The following is a 19,483-nucleotide window of genomic DNA, read 5'->3' on the forward strand; positions in this document are numbered from 1 at the left end:
AAACATCGACTGACTCCTGTGCCATGTTTCAGAACTCTCAACAAACACCATCAATTGGTTACCCAGGCACTATTTCTTTTTAAGTGAATAGTCATTGAGGGGATGTTTTTCTCATCAGTTGCTAGGGAGGTAAGTCTCTTTCAGGTCTGTCTAAATAGCATGGAACCCTACGTCAGATTACTAATTCATTCTCCTGAATGCTGCTCTGCCCTGGGTGTGGTTTGAACCCCCAACACCCATATGTCAGGAACTTAGACTTCAGTGTGTCAATGTTCAGAGGTGGAGTCGTTATCAAATGGGGTCTAGGGGGAAGATTTTGGGTGAGTGAAGGAGTGCCCTTGACAGGGGTTACTGCGCAGCTGTTTCCTTCTAATTGAAACACTCCCTTCTGGAGGAAGGCACCTAGGAGTCAGGAAGTCCAGGAAACTCATACATCTCTGGAAGCTCTATAGGCACTTTTCCAAGGTTACACAGGCAATAACCAATTACCGAGGGGGAGTCTTCAACTGTCCAAGCTGTCTTCAAGTTGCTCAGAGACTTCCAGGAATGGGATGCAGCTTTCCCAGGAAAACACCCATGCTAGGTGGGAAGTTGTGCAATGCTCCCGTTTCTGAGCCATCCATGCACCTGCAGGGAAACCTCAGAGACTCATTGGTTCACTAGGCTAGACTTGGGTGGAATGGTCTCTTTGATCTGTTGTTAGTGCCCTAGCTGAGGGAGGGGGCAGAGAAATGTGTTTATGTCTCCCCAGGAAATTTCACATAACAGTGATTAAGGTATTTCTCCTGCCAACTCTGTTTAGTTCTTATGTGAGTTGGGACAGGATAAAACTGCCCCAGGGCCTGGCTCTACTACCTTTCTTTCTTGCAGAGAGATAATTTTCTCTCATATATTTTCTAGCCATGGACATCATCCACACTGTGATACAGCTAGGAAGACCCTCACTGGAGTTGGTCCACATCAGAGCAACACCCAGGAGCCACCCTGTAACTGCCACCTAAAGCAAGCTCTCTTTTTCCAGATGTAGCTTTGCTTCAGAACTTTTGTTACAGCCCTCAGACTGACCGCACAAACACTGTGGGGAGGAACAGTGTGATTTGCTAGCCAAATGACATTTGAGTCTGGGAGAAGAGGGAGAGTAGACACATGTGAAAGAATGCTCGCACACACCTCTGCCTCTATGAAGACATCCAGTACACTGGGGGCCGTGATGCTGAATGGGAAAGGAAGAGATTAAGAGGACCTCTCATGAGTACAAGAATGCGACTGGACCCAGAGAACAGTCCTCACAAATTAGCTGGGGAGGAACTATTACCTCCTCCTTACAGATGTGGAACATGTGGGTCAAGGGAGGCTGAATCATTTGTTTAAGAATCTATCTAGGCAAAGTTGGAATAAGACTCTAACCCCAGGTCTGCCTACTTCCCAAAGGCAGAGAGTATGTGCATGTGTGTATATAAGTGTGTGTTTGCATGTGAGCGTCAGCCCTTCTGGAGAGGTGGTCAGACCTCTAGGATCTAGAGTTACAGGGAGTTCTAGGGAGTCAGGGTAGAGTTGGGAATTGAACTCAGATCCTCTGGAAAAGCAGGACACACTTTTACCCTGAGCCAATTCTCCAGCCCTGCATGTGTGCTTTTACCTACCATGTAAGCTTGCCTTTCTAGGAGGAATGACAGGGAGAAACATTCATGAAGATTGAAGGGAAACAGCAGAAAGAGAAAAATAAAGACAGCACAATAAAGACCTTAAAAAAATTAAAAATGGGATTTCATTGTTTAGAAAACCCTTTTTTGTTGTTGCTATTGTTAGAACACAGTAGAGTACCATTGTGACCATTAGGGATGAGGCCATGACTCTGGTTATAAACAAGATTAGGAAAATACCAAAAGCTAGTTCACAGGGAAAACAAGTCCACACTCAGGAGCCATCAATCAATCTCACCTTCCCATCCATCGGCATCTTAAACCATCTCTTTATTAGCCCAGACTCCCCAGGTCCCCTCCCAGATACCCAGACATCCCTGCGCCATTTATCATTTCAAGCTCTTTTCACTTGGAATTTTCAGTTCTCCTCACTATGCTTTCCAGGGTCAACCAAGGCTGAGATACCATCTTTTAAAAATATGATGCGGCACCAGAAAATGATTAAGGTGGGGTACTGACCCCCTTCTCACTGCCTGACACAGAACAGGCATGATCTGGGTGGAAGGGACTCATTCAGGAACTCCTCTATTTGTAAAGGACGCCATGCTTATTACTAGCTCTGTACGTACAATGTGTGCAGATTCGATGATTGAGATACGCAGATTCGATGATTGAGAAAGGTAGCAATCTCAGAATGAAGTGGTCGAAGGGCATGCTCAGGAGATTCTACTCAGTGAATGGGCGGTTCTACCTAATGCTGAGTCTTTAACAGGCAAATTGAAACAGCTGCATGTTTGCTCGTTTAGAAAACAATTCTAATACATAATGTAAAGCCCTTGTGCTGTGAAGGATATGCCCAAAGAATGAAGCTGGGGATTAGCTTTTTAATAGTAATGCTTGCAGTTATATTAACTTATGGCTCCATATCAAGCCTGTGACTGGATATTATTTCTCAAGAATGGACTTTTATAGGTGAGCTGACTTACTGAAAGGCTGTTGTGTGCTTACAACTACAGAGATACCACACAAGTCACAACAGTGGCTGTTGCACTGTTAGGTTAAGGGAAACCGGTATTCAACAAAGGAGAGGCAGAGGCTTAACTTCCACGTGGGTGATTTGTTTTGTTTAGATTTGATCATTTGAGAGTTCTGTAGCTTTGGGCAAGCTGGATACCTTCTCTGGGATGTAGGTGAAAGGGGGGCAATAACTTTTACTTCAAAGTGGTTTTGAAGATGGAGGTCAAATACAATAAATCTTGCCGTGGAATGTCTCATGTAGGACAGAGGGTCACGCAGAAACTGCTGGGAACGGTGGTGCCGGAAGTTAGGACAGCAATGCTGCTGCTGCTGCTGCTACTAATGCGGGTGATGGGGAAGGAGCAATAGGGGGCAAAGGGGGATGAGGTGAAAGGAGTAGGGGTTTTGTGGGGGAGGGGAGAAAGGAAAAGCTACCAACTTTCCTATCGCCCATGGGTCCAAGTACCTAAGACTTCAACATTTTCCACTGGATGCCTGGAATGAACTAACTTTAAAATTATGGGACCTTTTTTTTTTTTTTTTTTTTGATGTTGGGACTGCAATGCTGTCAGGAGTGCATCTCTTGAAAGAGTGCAACAGGGCCTCTCTTATTTCTGCAAATTGGAGTTCTGTATTTTCTCACTTATCTGGGCTGTAATCTTGCTTCCAGGAGTCAATGTAGAAAGCCCGCTAAGACTATTAAAGTGACTGTCAACCTTCTGGTGTCCAGGGGAGTGTCTCCTGCAATAGCTGTCTTACACGATGAAGGGCACATGGCGCTTACTGATGTGATAGTGACTGTGAGCTCACACTTGAAAAGCACAGCAAGACAACAAAAACCGCGATTAGCGGGAGCAAGCATTCTCAGCTCTGCTTCAAGGAATAAAGCCTGCATGTAAGAAGGGGGGAATTTTCTTCCAAGGACGCAGACAACTGGTATTTAAACCAGGCATGCAGAGTCTATGGGGGATAAGCCTGGATAAGTCATTGACAGGAAAATTACCACTTAATTATCATGCCAAACAAATGACATTATAGAGATAACCCAGATGCTAACCTTTGGCCTCGGCAAACCAAATGTTTATCCTTTTGGTAGGTACACAGGCACATGGCACATCCTTAATGCAAGTTAGAAATCATGAGGAAACATACCTTCATAACCCCAAGGCTGCACAGCTTGGCTTTGGCTCCAAATTGCCACTTACACTGTGTGTCGGCATCATAAATCTGTCCTGGGAGTTTGTCCGGATATTTATACTGTCCTGTTTGCTTGGGCTCATCCACCAGACAGCCAGCCTGTGGTGTACTGCATTGATAACACATCCTTATTAACAGCCCTGTTCATCTGTGACCTTTCCATTTAAAAACTGCACCTCAGTGAGTGCAGTCATGCAAAGAAACATAGAATGTGCTTAGAGAAACAGGCATGTGTTTAGAGTTAAAAAGTACATTTTATTGCAGAGTGAATCCTGCCTAAAAAGGCTGGAATGCATACAGTCATAAAGGGTTTTATAGGGGGCTGGAAGTTCTGGCCATCTAACCAATGTGCATTAGGATTGGGTAGGAGATGGGAAATGTAAATATAAGTAAAATCTCCTTTCCACAGTCTCATTCAACAACACTGGGCATTTTTACCGAGAGCCTACTGTCAGGAAAACATTAGCTTCAGGAATTAAAGCACAAACTGGGCTGTGTAGAGATATCTGTCCTCATGGGGTTTTCTTAAAGACAGGACCAAGAAGAAATAAAGATGTACTCTGTCTCAAATAAGCTTATGAACAAAGTCACATCCAGAAAGAATCAGAAGGTTCTAGGTGTGCTGTTCTGGGCCTAGAATCCTAGCACTTAGGAAGTAGAAGCAGGGGCTTGGGAGTTCACAGTCGTCCTTTACCACACGGGATGCTCAAAGGCAGTCTAGACACATGCAGGAAAGCACCCTACAAAATAAACTCTAGAATCGGGGCATAAGGCAGAAAAGTTTCCCTAGGGGGTGCCTGGAAGTAAAATGTGTTGAGAATATGGCATGGGTATTTTTAAAAATACCATTTTACACCATTTACTTACATAATCAAATAGTACCACCACTGAGAGGTTAATAAGTGTGTGATATTAAATGCAATTTTGAGGCCATACATGGAGGTACTACCAACCATGCATCCATAATGACTTTATATAATTCTCGTAAACCTCTTTAATGATGATGACTCCCATAAGGATTGTTACACGGCTCAAACAAGAAAACGTAATGTCCTTAACACAACAGAGAAGGCAATGGCAGTTGCTGCTGTCGCTCTTATCCCACCCAAAGCCCTGAACTGCACCAACCTCATGAATAGACAGTTGATCCGCATGGAGTTAACCTCGATTTATAAAATATATTGATTCCATCCTTACATGAAGTACAAAAGATATTGTCAACCCTAAACACTGAGTCTAAAATTAATATAAAAATATATGGGGGCATAACTTATGATAAATTAGCAAACATCTATCAGTTTCTTTTTACTATACTTTAGGCATCAGTCAGCTTTATATGCTCACATTTAATCTTCCTTGTTGATTAATGTTGATAATTCTGTGAACATTTCCAACAAATATAGTGTAGCAAAGGTATGAACATATTAGGGACATCAATTTGCAATGAAACTTCCACTAATATCTGGCCAAAGGGAACAATCAGAACTCAAGTGTCCATGTGTGAGTCATCATGGACTAAAAAGATATAGATACATGCATGCCATTAAGAATAGAGTTCTTGGTCTGGAGAGATGGGTCAGTGGTTAAGAGCATTGCTTGCTCTTCCAAAGGTCCTGAGTTCAATTCCCGGCAACCACATGGTGGCTCACAACCATCTGTAATGAGGTCTGGTGCCCTCTTCTGGCCTGCAGACATACACACAGAAATATTGTATACATAATAAATATTTAAAAAAAGAATAGAGTTCTTTTTAAAATATTTATTTATTTATTTTTACTTAAGTGTATGTGTCTTTGTTTATAGGTACTTGCACAGGTCAGAAAAGGATGTCAGGTCCCCTAGAGCTGGAGCAACAGGTATTTGTGAGCCACCCAACATGGCTGTAGAGAACCAAATTCAGGTCCTCCGCTAGAGCAACAATCGCTCTCAATTACTGAGCCATCCATCTCTCCGGCCCTGGGTTCATCCTTAAAATTTAAACCAAACACTGGGCTCTCCTAAGCTCTACAAACTGGTTGGTTAGATTAAAATAATTAGCCACAGTAAAAAGGCCATACATCTAGGAGTCTTAGAAGTTAAAATGGAGATAACTTATGAATCTTAGACCTTGGCATCAGAATGGATCTAAGTGTGAATCTTACACCTACAGCTTCACAACTCTTATACTTTAAGCAGCACAGCTGACCTCTCAAAGACTCAACTACAACTCTAGACTGGAGATAGAAATAGGATTGCTAAGAGGATACAGATATATCAGGTTACATTAATTTGTGTGTGCCTGTGGGTATGCATGTGCATGTATGCAATCACAAGGATGCTACAAAATGAGTGTGTATTTCAGAGGACAACTTGCAGGTTCAGTGATCTCTGGGGTCGGGGGGGGGTGTCCCGGGGCTGGAGTTCATGTAGTCATGCCTGACAGCAGGTGCCTTTCCCTTCAGGGCCATCTTGCCAGCCTAGTGAGTTAGTATGTGGAGGGAATCTAGCACTGTAATAGGTCTTCAGTAGATTTTCAACAATAATTATATCATTATAACTACCAGTGGCATTATAATAGGAATGTTATCTGTTGTTTGGTTCATTTGATTTTGTGGTACTAGAGGTTAAAGCTGGTGGTTCATGCATGCTAGGCAGGCACTCTGCTGATGAGAAATATCTGTAGGCTTCCTTTCTACTTTTTATTTCTCAGGCTGGCCCTGAACTTATTCTGTAGTTCAGGTAGACCATGACCTTTCAATCATTCTGTCTCTGCCTCCCAAATAGTCACAATGACTTGTCCATTCCTCCAGGCCTGACTTGGATATTTGTTTTCACGTCTACTTAACACTGCTACAGAATGGGGCACAATCCCCAGGATTTTATCCATCTTACCTGAGGAATTTCTTGAGATACTGTCGGCTGCAGGAAGACCATGAAAACACCCCGTTGTTTCCAGTCAGTGTGGGTGACATGATGTTGCCTTCTGCCTTCCTGCAGGGGTTGCCTTCACCATCATGAACCATGCCAAAGCTGAAAGGCAAAGGAAAGCCGCCTTCTGAGAGCCCGTATTCCAGGTTAGCCCCAGAAAAAAATCTGAAAAAATGATGTGGGATTCCCCTCTGTATGCTGTGAATACCATTGGTTAATAAAGAAACTGTCTTGAGCCTATAGCAGAGCAGGACAGAATAGATCTAGGCAGAGAAAACTAAACTGAGTGCTGAGAGAAGGACGGTGGAGTCAGGAGAAGCCATGTAGCCCCACCGGAGACAGACGCTGGAACTTTACCCAGTAAGCCACAGTCTCATGATGATGCACAGATTAATGGAGATGGGTTAAATTAAGATGTAAGAGTTAGCAAATAAGTAGTTAGAACTAATGCGCCAAGCAATTATTTAAATAATATAGTTTCCGTGTGATTATTTTGGGAGTCTGGGTGGCTGGGAAATGAACAAGTGGCCTTCTACTACAGAAAAATGCACCGAGACTCAGCAGACCCAGGTGGGAGACAAGAGTCGGTGACAAAACCAGTTACCAAAACCTACTGCAAATTTTCTGCAGAAAAACCTGAAGAATACTAAAGACTTTGTTATTCATTAGCCACAAAATCAAAGCAAGGTTTATCTGCTCGCCAGTAAGATGGTTCAGCAGCTAAAGATATGTGGGGTCAGACTTGACTGCTTGAGTTCAATCCGTGAAAAGTACATGATGGAAGGAAAATACTGACTACTAGAAAACACACACATACACACACACACATACACATACACACACACACACCACATACACACACATACACACACACCACATACACACACATACACACACACCACATACACACACACACACCACATACACACACACACAACACACAAACAAATAGTAAACAAATGTTTAAAACAATTCTCAACTACCCTAAATCTTAGATGGCCAATTTTTAAAGATTCAAAACAGCTGATTTCTTTTCCTATCACCCACCAATCCTAGAGCTACGGCTCAGAAGTTGAGAGTAAGGAGGAGTAGATACAGTGAGAAGGTAATTCTAAGGCCTATATTGATATTTATTATAAAGCTAGTATGATATAAATCTTCCTTCCAGTGTTAAACAGCCAGTTAGCTAAACTCCTTAATTCCGATTATAATTGAATACCTTCATGAAAATAAAGCTCTTTACAAGGTAATGATAAAAACTCTGTTCAAAACATATGACATAAAACCCGACTTCCTGGAGCTCAGCCTGCTACAGTGCACTGTAAACAATTTCTGAACACCGTTCTTTCCATGACATTAGAATAGTTACTTTTCAGAAAAACAAGCATTAAGGATCTCCTTTAAACATATTGTGTGGTGGGCTGGAACGATAGCTGTGTTTGGGAGCACTGGCTGCTCTTCCAGAAGACTCGTTGGTTCCTCAACACACATGGCATTAGGCATGGCATTAGGAGGCTCACAGCTGCCTGTAACAATGATGCCCTCTTTGACATTCCCTAAAGATCATGCACATTGTTCCTAAATGATTTTCCATCTCTTAGTATGCAGAGCAACGATGCTGTCTCATGTTGTCTTAGAAAGCGGTACAATATGCTTCTGTGATCATCTCAGGAAAATATTCAGGAAACTAATGCATTTTGTGACGTTTCTTTACAAAGAGGAAAAGCAGATAGAGATACTTATATGATTTATCATGAATTTAAATTGTTCTTAATCTGACTATTTAAAGAAATAAAATCTGTCTCTTAAGAATACATAATAATATAAGCGGGTATGTCCTATGGGGGAAGCATAATATCATTATATAGCTATCTTTTGAAGGTAGGTAGGCTCTAACAAATGAGGATTTTATATCCATAGGAAGGGTGTTCAGTGAGCTGGGCTTACAGTCTAGCTGTTTCTTTTCGAACATTTCTTCCAATTTATTAAGCAAGTGAAGGGTGGCTATCTACCAGATGATTATCAATGGACTTGTTGGAATTTAAAGGTGACTGCTACCAAGCAGAATTATTAATCGTAAGATTTTTGACAAAAGCACGTTTGTATTCTCAGCTTTGCCAAATTCATCTCTTTTTGCCTAAACAAGGAGTTGAGGGGGTTCGTATGGGAGACATTCTTTCTAAATACGCTGAAGCCTATGAATAAAGAGCAGGAATTCCAGAAGAGCCAGTGAGGTGCAGGGAGATTAAAACCATTGTTCAGGGAGGGAGGGCTGCTTAATTAGAGCCTCATTAAAATTTTTTGAGCAAAAAAGAACCCAATTTGAACTCAATTTTGAATTCAAAGTTTTACATTTTTGAAAGTACTTTTATTTAGTAGCCTTTTGGAAGACTATTTTTCCCCAAATCTCAACACATATCTGATTCACCAGCTTCAGGTCAAAGGACCACATACCAAAATCTGATCCTAAGAATGTATTTCACATCTGTTCACTGTGTGTGCACGCACACACCTGTGTGCACAGACATGGGAGACCCAAAAGATTAGCTCTGTCACGGCTCCTCGGGTGATATCCACCTTTGGTTTTTGAGATAGAGTCTCTCATTGGCCTAAGACTCAAGAACTGGCCTTGGCTGGGCAGCCACTGAGCCCCAGCAATCTTCTCTCTTTTACCTCCCTCAGTCCTGGGATAACTAGCATACACTTCCATACCTGGGGATTGAACCCAGATCCTCAAGCTTGCAGAGCAAAAGCCTTACTAATCTCTCTCCCTAGTCCTAACATCCATTCTTCTCTTTCCTGACACCTCTTTCCCACCTGAAGACTATGACTTGTTTTCCTGAACCAAAGCATCAGATTTTGGTTTCAGATAACTTTTGCTCATAATCAAGAATGATTAAAATTTTCATAGCCAGTATTTTGAAAACTGTTCAGTATATCACTGCCCTAGGCAGGTAGATTTACATGCTCCCAGGATTAGTTTGTTTTGTTTAGAGAATGAGCTGTTCTGAGGGTTGGGTGGCATAGGTCTGTAATCCCATTACTTGGGAGGTTAAGGCAGGAGGGTCACAAACTCAAGGTCAGCAAGGAAAACGTACTGAGAGGTTGCTGCCACATAATTAAAGTTAAAAATGGGGGGAAGGATATGATTCAGTGGCGGCGAATGTGCTCACTATGCAAAGGGAAAAAACCAGCAGGAGTTTAAAGTGTCTTTGCCAAAGCAAAACCCAAATGAAAATAGACACCTAGATGACAAGATAATCAGGTAAGCAATGTGCGGTCCATTTGCAGACCTGAGACCTCAACCGATGTAATATACGATGTGAAAAGACAGATAGCAATGATTGGTGCTTAGTGAACTGAAGTGTGTGTGTGTGTGTGTGTGTGTGTGTGTGTGTGTGTATAAAAGAGAGAGAGAGAGAGAGAGAGAGAGAGAGAGAGAGAGAGAGAGAGAGAGAACATAAGATAGAAGTCAGAAGACAACCTTAAGCATCATTCTTTTTAGATTGCTCACTTTTTTTGTTTGTGTGTTTTGCTTTGAGACAATGTCTCTCACTGTTCTGGAATTCGCCAAGTAGACTAGGATGCCAGTGATTGCCAGGACGATGCCAGTTAGGGTTAGGATTAGCATAAGGGTTAGGGAGCTGTCTCCATATTTCTGGGTGTGGTGGTTTGAATAAGAAAGGTCCCCACAGGCTCATATATTTGAATGTTTGGTCACCAGTTGGTAGAACTCTTTGCTAAGAATTAAGAGGTGTGGCCTTGTTGGAGGAGGTTTGTCACTGGGCTTTGAGCTTTCAAAAGGCCACACCAGGCCCAGTCTTGTTTTTCTATGAGATCAGCCTGTTTATCAAAATCTAAGCACTCAGCTACTGCCCTTGGGCCATGCCCACCTGTTGCTATGCCTCTTTCATATTGATCTAGGACTAGGTGTCTATGACTGTAAGCAAGCCCCCAATCAAATGCTTTCCTTTATAAGTTGCATTAGCTATGGTGTCTCTTCACACCAATAGAACTGTCCTGGAATTTGCCAATACTAACACACTTGGATTACAAGCATGCACCACCGTACTTGGCTTTTAATTTGTGTGCGTTATTTGGATCAAACTCATGTCTATATGCTTGTGCATCAAAAAGTTTAGCAACTGAGCCATCTCTCCAACCCCAAGCCCTTTTTGGAGTATACAATTGGAAACTTTATACAAGATGAACCCAGGTATTGGATTAGATCAATAATAACCATTAGAGGAAAGCCATAGAATTACTTAGCCAGTTTCCATAGGAAGTAGTGAACTGAGAAGCCACTTACTTGTGCCCTGACTCGTGTGCAATGGTGAAGGCGAGGCCAAGTCCTGTGTCTTCATTGATGGTACAGCTCCGGTACTTACTGCACATTCCACTGATAGGAGCAAATCCTATTGGAAGATCAATTTTAAATATTAACAGTAATTGGATATATAAATATATGGTTTAGCAGATTAACATATTTAAGGTTTTTTTTTGTTGCAGAAGCATAATGAAGGTCTTTAATGTCCCAGACATTTATATGACTTACCTAAGTTTGTTACTAGAGTCAGAGAAATTGATATACTGAGCATTACTCCAATGTATAATGTTAACTTACGAGTGGCCTTACGTCTAAGTGTGAAATATACTTTTCAGTTCTCTCCTGATCTTTCTCTGAAGCAGGAAACACAAACATGCCCAGGTCACATGGGCAGATCACATTCACAATGACAAATGTCCCGTTCTCCAAAGTTACATCCCTGCAGGGACAGTTACACAATCACTCCCATCATTCATTGGCTCTATCTTGATCCAGTCTTATAGCAGCAGAATTTCTTCTTCCCAACTTTGAGATCTAACAACCATTATTAGAACAAGGGTTGGTGGCCGTGTAGAGTTAAATACATCCTTGTGAATTGGCTGTATCCACCTCCATCAAGCCGTAAGATGATCCAGGAAGTCTAATATGCAGGCACATATGTGTCATGGATGATCATTACTTAACTAACATGTTGCTTATGCCACGTGACAGAGGTAAGTGTGCAAGAGTGTAGGCTGGGTGATAGAGTTCGCAGAGACGCTAGATAAGGGAGAGGTATTTGGTTATTGTGTGGCTCACAGTGAAGATGACTTGGTCTGTGGGTGTCCAGCTGACTGTTTCCAGTCTTGCTCTCAGTCCTATTTATGACTTGGACATGTAAAGTCTGTGTTTTCTAATATATGGTGCTTTCTAAATACCATATATTATACTGCACATGTAACATTTGCCTGTGTGTGTATACATTTCAAAATATGCATATGAGATTCAGGAAGGTGACTCAATTTACTTTGGGCAGCATAGTCCAGGAGTTGGATATTCACAAGGCAAATGCGAATGTTTCAGCCTGTACAACATGCTCCTTAAAGAGCGTGACCTGTGGGGCGGATCAGGGATTGCTCCCTGGTGGCACATTTGCTATGTTCAAGCCTTTGTTTATACTTTTGTCTGCGGCTGTCTCCCCAGGGTAACTTCGTTAGACGAAGCCTCACTCATGGGCTGCGCACTGTCTGTGCCTGGTTTCTCACTCCCATTGCAGATGTCAGTAGCAGCCGTCTGCAGCACACAGCCTATTTACTGCAGGACCCTCCACAGCAAACGTTTGCAGACCTTGACCTGAAGAGCCCAATCCATCCAAAACCAAAGGGCCAGCTCCTACGAATAGCAACTGAATCAGCTTGGAAATACAGCAAGTGATTAACGATATTGATCTTATGCTGGCTTCTTCCATTCTTCCAAAAATGGAGACCTAAAGTCAACGAGCTCGCTGAAGACGACACTGGTAACCGGTGACATCTAACAGTTTTTCTTCAGCTTCCTAGTTATGTGGCCAGGTGCTTATAGAATGACCTAAAATGTGTTTAATCAAATGCCTCTCTCAATTCATTGGTCATCCATTTGGGCAGTAAAGAAAATTACCAACTGATTAAAATACAGACCTTCCATGGAGCAAGGAAGCGACTCCACAATATAAAGACAGATCTATTCACACACCACATAATGATCTCAGGCAACAGCGGGCTGTTTATATAACAGTGGTCTCCTGGGAAGATAGTGTCTAGTGTTGTCCCAGGCATCTCAGATTGTGTAAGTACACTCTACACACAGCAACATCATTTCCTAATGACACAGTTCTCATGGGCAGTAAATGACACATGAGCACGTCGGGTCTCTTTGACAGGACTCCAGAGGGCTCTGAATCCACTGGAAAGCTCTCATCCCACGCTTCCAGCTAACAGGTGTGCATGAGAGACCTGGGCATACCATACCTAGTGTGTCACACGGTTCATTCTTCCAGGAACAGATGTCAAATCCTGTGAGGAGGATGGCGTGGTCGTGCCTCTTGCCATTCTTTCCCACGAGGGCAGACTGCCACTGGCAGAAGCTATGTAGCGACTGGTCTGCGTGGTGGTTGATCAGCAATCCTCCCTATGGAAAAGGCGCAGAGATTAGGAAGTGGGGGTTGTGCCTGAAGAAGGTTGAATCTCTGTGGTTCTGTGAAGGCAAATGCAGAGGCACCGTGTTTCTAGGGGAAATTATCAGTAGAAGAAGTTACAGAGCCAAGCTCTACGAGTTTAGCTTAATAGAAATTTTAAAGAAACTTGAATTTTCAGTATTTCAAAATAAAAAGCATTTTTGTTATTGATATATTTATTCATACTGAAGTTCAATAGTTTCTTCAATAAAGCATAACAAAGACAATATCCATATCTTACTTCTCTGTAAAGTTTGGTACTTAAGAGACTATAAGTAATCAATAACACACTGTGAGTTTACTAAGTAGTGAACCATTTACTAGAGATCAGGCCTGGGGAGGTGGCTCAGAGGTTAGGAACACTGGCTACTTTTCCAGAGGACTCACGACACGACTTATAGCTGTCTATAACTTAATTTCTGAAGGATCGAGCACACTCTCCTGGCCACTGTGGGTACCAGGTACACCCCTGCCATGATGCACATAAACACATGCAGGCAAACACCCACACATTAAATAAAAAAGAAGAAGAAGAAAAAGACAAATTATTCTTAAAATAATCATTTATCAAAATGTTTGCTTGGGCTAAACCAGTGACTTGGATCAAGTCAAATGTCTAGACAATAATTTTGTCAGTGAATCAGGGCGCTGCTGGCTTCAGTATCCTTGAGCAGAGTGTGTCTAGCATACCAAAGCCCAGTTGTTTCCCAAACAACAGACACCTGATTTCTCTAAAATCCCAGGTTAACTTCACACAGCGCAAACCTCTGTCACTCCACACACCTGGGTAATTAGATCCATTTTCTTCCCCTTGTCTCGACTCTCTGCTCTTCACGTTCTTTATTGGGGTTAGAGTTGAAGAGGAAAAGCCTCGGGGGCTTTGAAAAATCATCTGTCTGATTGGTGAAATCATAGGGGAAAATACAGCTTACAGGTCAAAACACTACAGAGCAGGGAGTACCGTGCAATTTAACACATTATTGTATGTTCTGTTTTCGCCATTTGCCCAATTCTTGTGTCATGTACCTCGCCATAATCAAGTCACGGCAGTTGAAGGCCCCTTGTTTACTTTGCCATTCCTAAATTGATGCTTGGGAGACCAGAGACTTACGACAGGAATTTTATGATGGATTATTTTTTGTAAATTCTCAAAATATACTTATGTATCCACCTTAATATTAGTTAGTATACTTGACCTATGAAATCCAACTAACACTAAAATCTATGACCAAATTCACCTTTATCATAAGGACTACATGTTTATGTAGAGTATTTTACATTTTGTATATTATAACAATGTTATATATTATTTAATATTTACATAAAATTGCTGACACATCCATGAATATTTTCCTAGATTATTTTATAAAATATGCTTTGTTGTGACCTAGCTCAATGATCCTTATTAGACAGCACTTTCTCTGAGGAGATAGTTGGCATACTTTCAAATATAAGATTCATGTATTAGTACATACTAGGTATTTAATAAATACATTTTCAACGGCAGAACAAATGAATAAGTGAAGTTTACCACTTACAGGTTCTTGTTCCAAAAGAATTAGGCTCACAACCACAATGTTTATGTCGCTTCCAATGGTCCCATCTTTGAACAAGCTAGAAACCTGTTGACACAATTAAAGCCAAAAAACATCTTTTAAAGATACAGTCCTGCATGGAGAGAATCAATCAGACATATTGGTAAGGGTGTAGGCTTTAATTTTACCAGACATATGCATCTATAAGAATGATTTCTCAAAATTTAAAATTTACAATAAAAAACTGTGTCTAAGTGTGTGCCATTCCACCCATATAAGGAAGTCTATGTCTTGGGGATACCAAGAGGGCTCCTGACAATGCCCTTACCATGTTCATGACCGTGAGAATGTACGTGGTGACGTCACCCTTGCCGTGTTTTTCCACCATCTTCGCATCTGCCACCACGAGGGTTTCAACATTGAGACCCTTCTGTGACTTCCCAGCGGATCTTCTGGGCCGCCCTGTGCCCCCATATTCATCAAAGCGTAGATAGGTATCCTCTGCAGGAGGCTTGGGGGCATCTGCAGGAGACAGAAGAGCATTTGGAAGCAAGATCAGCAGAAAAATCTGGGTGACCTAGGCTGAGAAAGCCAGGAAGGTGGGGAGGTGACACTGGGAGTCCCTGTTGCCCTATGCCCTGAGGCTGTGCACCTGAGATTCAGTCAACAGATGCTTAGATGCATGGATGGGTGGGCCGATGGACAGGTGGACGGGTGGGTAGATTCAGAAATGTCAAAAATGCTCAGAGGTTAAGTTAAAGAAAAAAAAAAGCTACAATTCTACTTGGCAGACAGGGCAGGTCAACAAACATCAATGAGGGAAGGAGAAAAAAAAATCTCATTTGGAGAATGCATTGACTCTGTAACACCAACAGCCAAGAAAGATGGCAGAAACACTATCTCATATCCAGCTTGCCAGCTCCTGCTTGTGTGACGAACCCCCACCTGTCTGTACTGAGCAATGTGTGACCTGCTTGTCATCTGTGGCTACCAAGTGAGTGGAATGTGACTGCGAACACAAGGATCAGATACTTCACCAAATAAAAAGAATGTAGTGTTTAACTTGGTCCCTGAAAAATGCAAACATCTTCGAAACAATGAAGTATCTATACTCTACCTTTTCAGCACTGAATCTGAGGAAATCTACGTACAGATCAAACAATTTCCGATGGAAATTTGGTGATAAGGATTGGCTCTGAGTCATAAGAGTAAATAAATACATTTCCAGAATAGAGCATGAAAGAGAAAATTCAATCCTTCCCTAGCGGTTTGCGATATTGTTCATAATTTGAGATGACAGTATTTCGTATGTTCTGAGTTAGAGAAAATATTACTGAAAGTAATTTGTTTTTAAACTCTTGTTATTTTAATTTCTTGCTAACAGATGTATGAGTGTGTGGTGTGTCTGTATACTGTGTGTGTGTGTGTGTGTGTGTGTGTGTGTGTGTGTGTGTGTGAGGGTCTCTCAGTTGAACCTGGAGCTTGTCAATTCAGCCAGTCTAGTTGCAGTTTGTCCATGAGATCTCGTTCTATCTTCCTAGTGTGAAGAGATTACAGGGCATTTATGGGGAGGGGAAGTCAGCATTCACATGGGCGCTGGGGATCTGAGCTCTGCCTCTCATGCCTATGGAAAAAGAGCCTCATTACTCTGAGTAATCTCACAGCTCTTACTTTTGATTTTTTTTTTTAATGGCAGAATCTCATGGAGCCCAGACTAGGCTGGAAGCCCCTATGTAGCCAAGGATGATTTTGAACTCCTGATTCTCTTGCCTTCAGCTCCTGAGTGCTGTAATTACAAGCATGCAGTCACTATGTCTGCCTTGAACTAGGTTTGAACATAGTTGTTAGAAAATGCAAACTTGCATTTGGTGCTTATCTACCGTACATTGCTAGTCTAGAAAAGAGCAAAAGAGACTAGAAATATGGTGTGGCTGGTTCAGAGCTTTACTGTGCATAGGTAAGGCACTGAACTTGACCCCAGCACTGGGGAAGGGGAAATAGAATGGTTTTTGTTGAAACAGGAGCTCATTACACAGGTCAACCTGGCTTTGACCACTTAATTCACCTGTTTCAGCCTTCTAAGTGCTGGTATTCTAGGTTTCTACCACTGGCTCACAGGGCATGCCCAAGAGCTCCCCTGCTGTCTGTCAACTCGCCTTCCGGAGCCAATCTTCCTGAGAGGTTCTTGGGAAGTCTCTTGTGCCTCTAAAAGGAATGCTCGGTTGTGCATTTGCCTCTGCTTTTTATCCCCCAATATAGAAAGCTGGGCGTTTTCCCTAACTAAGACCACAGAAACTAAGATAAGATCAGGACCTTTGGTTAAAAATAGGAGATGCTAAAGAAGCCAAAAGGGACCCATATATCCATCTTTCCTAACTGAACCGAGAAGAGTTGCTCCTTCAGCATGGGGTTCACCAGTCCTGCGATAAGGCAGCATCTGAGAACAAATTCAGTACAGCCTCACTGACCTGCCAAACCCAGCTGCGCCCCCAAGACTACCCAGTGAGGGCCTCTTCAGAACAGACAAGGAAAGTCTCCTTACATACATTTCTTGCGTCGTCCACAAAAATGCTGCTTTTGCCACCTTCGATGGCGGTACTCTGTCTCTTGGCTCTGGGAAGCAGGGGGAGTGTGACTTGGGGAGTGACCAGGATAAGTCCGGCGGGAGCTAGGGTAGTCTTGGTACCGCTGGACCCTCTTCTCTGCTGTCCTTTTGTACAGGACGTGAGGATGGTGGCCTGCAGGCGAGCTGTAGTTGTGTTCCTGGGCCAGCAGCTGAGGTAGCGGTGAGATGAGGAATTCATTGTCTCGTGTCCTTATCAGACCTGACTAAAAAAAGCCAAACACAAAGAGCACACTCATGACTCCATGCGTTGTCTTTTTCTGGGTTGGTTCTTGGCATCTTTGCATGGATAACTTCCTATGAAGAGTCACTGTGCAAAATGCTTGATATCTGTGTGCCTTTTTAAAAATTATACCTGTGTGTGGACATGAGTGTGCATGTGCATGCATGCATTGTGTATGTGTGTGTTTAAGGTGTGCATTCCTGAATGTGGAGGTCAGAGGACAGTTTCTAGTAGGCAGTTGGCTCTCTCCTTCTGTTACATGGGTCCCTGGGATTGAACTCATATCATCAGACTTGGAGTCAAGTACTGGTACCTGCTGAACCATCTTACTGGCCCTGTCTGCCATTTTTATCTGCAGCATGATGGGCTGCAGTTATAACTCCAGTTTTACAAAGGGGACAACAAAAGACTAAGCGAGTTGGTTTCACTGTTTCAGTGGTAGCCCATCAACTACTTTTAAAATGTATTTTATGGTAGTAGAGGGATATACATTCCAATATATCATGTACCCTTAGGCTTTCTAATTAGGCTGCCAATATTTTATGTTTTTATTGATTTATTTGTGCACATGCTTGTACATGTGTGTATGTGTTTGTATGTGTGTATGCTTCGTGCACGAATGTGAAAGCCAATGAAGGAGGATGCTGAGAATCCTACTCTATCACTCTGTCTGATCCCTCTGAGACAGGGTCTTACTGAACCAAAAGCAAGGTGTGCAGCCAGTGAGCTGCAGCAATCTACCTATCTCCACCCCTACAGTATCAAGATTGCAGATACAGAAAGCCATATCCAGATTTTTATATGGGTGCCAGGATTTGAACTTAGGCCTTCATGCTTCTAGAGCAAGCACTCGTACCCACTGAGCTGTCTCCTCAGGCTCCAGCCTGACAATGTTAGTGTTTTTGAAGGACTGAGCTAAGGGATGTCCTCCTTGGATGACTTTGGCTGATAGACCCTGATGAACCCTAGATGGAGTGGTGAATATAAAAACAGTTCATGGCTTGTGTAGTAAGAACAAGCCATGGCATGTTGATGTCATAAGTGCTAAAGAAGTGGGAGGACTTGCTAGGATGGCTGGGGAAGGGGCGAGCAATTGCCTCTAAGTAGCAGAGGTCTAGTGAGTCCAATGAGCTGCACTATCCTAAAGAGATGTGCTATTAATCCGTGTATCACTATGAGGCTGTGGCTTAACAAAAGGGGTCTGGGTTCTTCTTCACCAGCTACATGGCATCTCCTTGACTCTGCCTATCTTTCTATATATCTCTTCCAGCCTGGCTATATTCTGCCCTTTCATAGGCCAAAACAGCTTTATTCATTAGCCAGTAAAAGCAACACATATAGAGAAGGCCATCCCACATCAACAAAACAAGCCTGGCAGAAGTCCTTTGTATCTTTTAGGCTGCAGTGATTCAGATGCTGATAATGATGACTCACTGAAACAACGCATGCTCATTGAGCATCTGCCATACGTCATACAATAAGCAGGGCATACACCACACAACAGTGCAGGCAATTGCAAAGCATGTGGTTAGCTGACTGGGTAAGTAGGGATGTTGAAGTGAGGGCAGCTTACACAGGAATACAAAGTCAGCACATCTCCCGGGCTGTAGGACTGTAAGATGCAGTGGGGCAGGGTGGATGACTGGTACCAGAGTTTAGATTTAGTTTAACATAGTTTTAACTATGTTAGAGTTAAGCTTTGCTTTCCTAAAAGAAACCGAGAACATATTATTTGGTTTCGATTTCTCCGTCCTGTGAAAAGTCTGCTGACTTCTGACAAATATATCTTATGGCTATTGAGATATTTTGAGCATGGGAAC

The 19,483-nt window shown here is 42.5% G+C and overlaps 1 protein-coding gene across 2 annotated transcripts in view; it reads right to left on the reverse strand.

Annotated features, from left to right (window-relative positions):
• The window catches only part of Adamts18 (ADAM metallopeptidase with thrombospondin type 1 motif 18), a 136,850-nt gene that overhangs the window by 59,694 nt on the left and 57,673 nt on the right, over positions 1 to 19,483 (reverse strand). Inside the window, exons 4-10 of one of the 2 annotated variants that reach the window (XM_050143861.1) lie at positions 17,364 to 17,646; positions 15,146 to 15,339; positions 14,821 to 14,904; positions 13,077 to 13,236; positions 11,074 to 11,179; positions 6,729 to 6,866; positions 3,813 to 3,966 (exon numbers count right to left, since the gene is read on the reverse strand). In XM_050143861.1, the coding sequence (XP_049999818.1) occupies positions 3,813 to 3,966; positions 6,729 to 6,866; positions 11,074 to 11,179; positions 13,077 to 13,236; positions 14,821 to 14,904; positions 15,146 to 15,339; positions 17,364 to 17,646 (1,119 nt within the window). Of the gene's footprint in view, positions 1 to 3,812; positions 3,967 to 6,728; positions 6,867 to 11,073; positions 11,180 to 13,076; positions 13,237 to 14,820; positions 14,905 to 15,145; positions 15,340 to 17,359; positions 18,100 to 19,483 lie in introns of those variants that run through there. The other variant, XM_050143863.1, reaches the window with a different exon arrangement.

This window comes from Alexandromys fortis, unplaced genomic scaffold, assembly GCF_014885135.2.
Source record: "Alexandromys fortis isolate MF-2015 unplaced genomic scaffold, M_Fortis_MF-2015_v1.1 scaffold_1, whole genome shotgun sequence".
NCBI classification, from domain to species: Eukaryota; Metazoa; Chordata; class Mammalia; order Rodentia; family Cricetidae; genus Alexandromys; species Alexandromys fortis.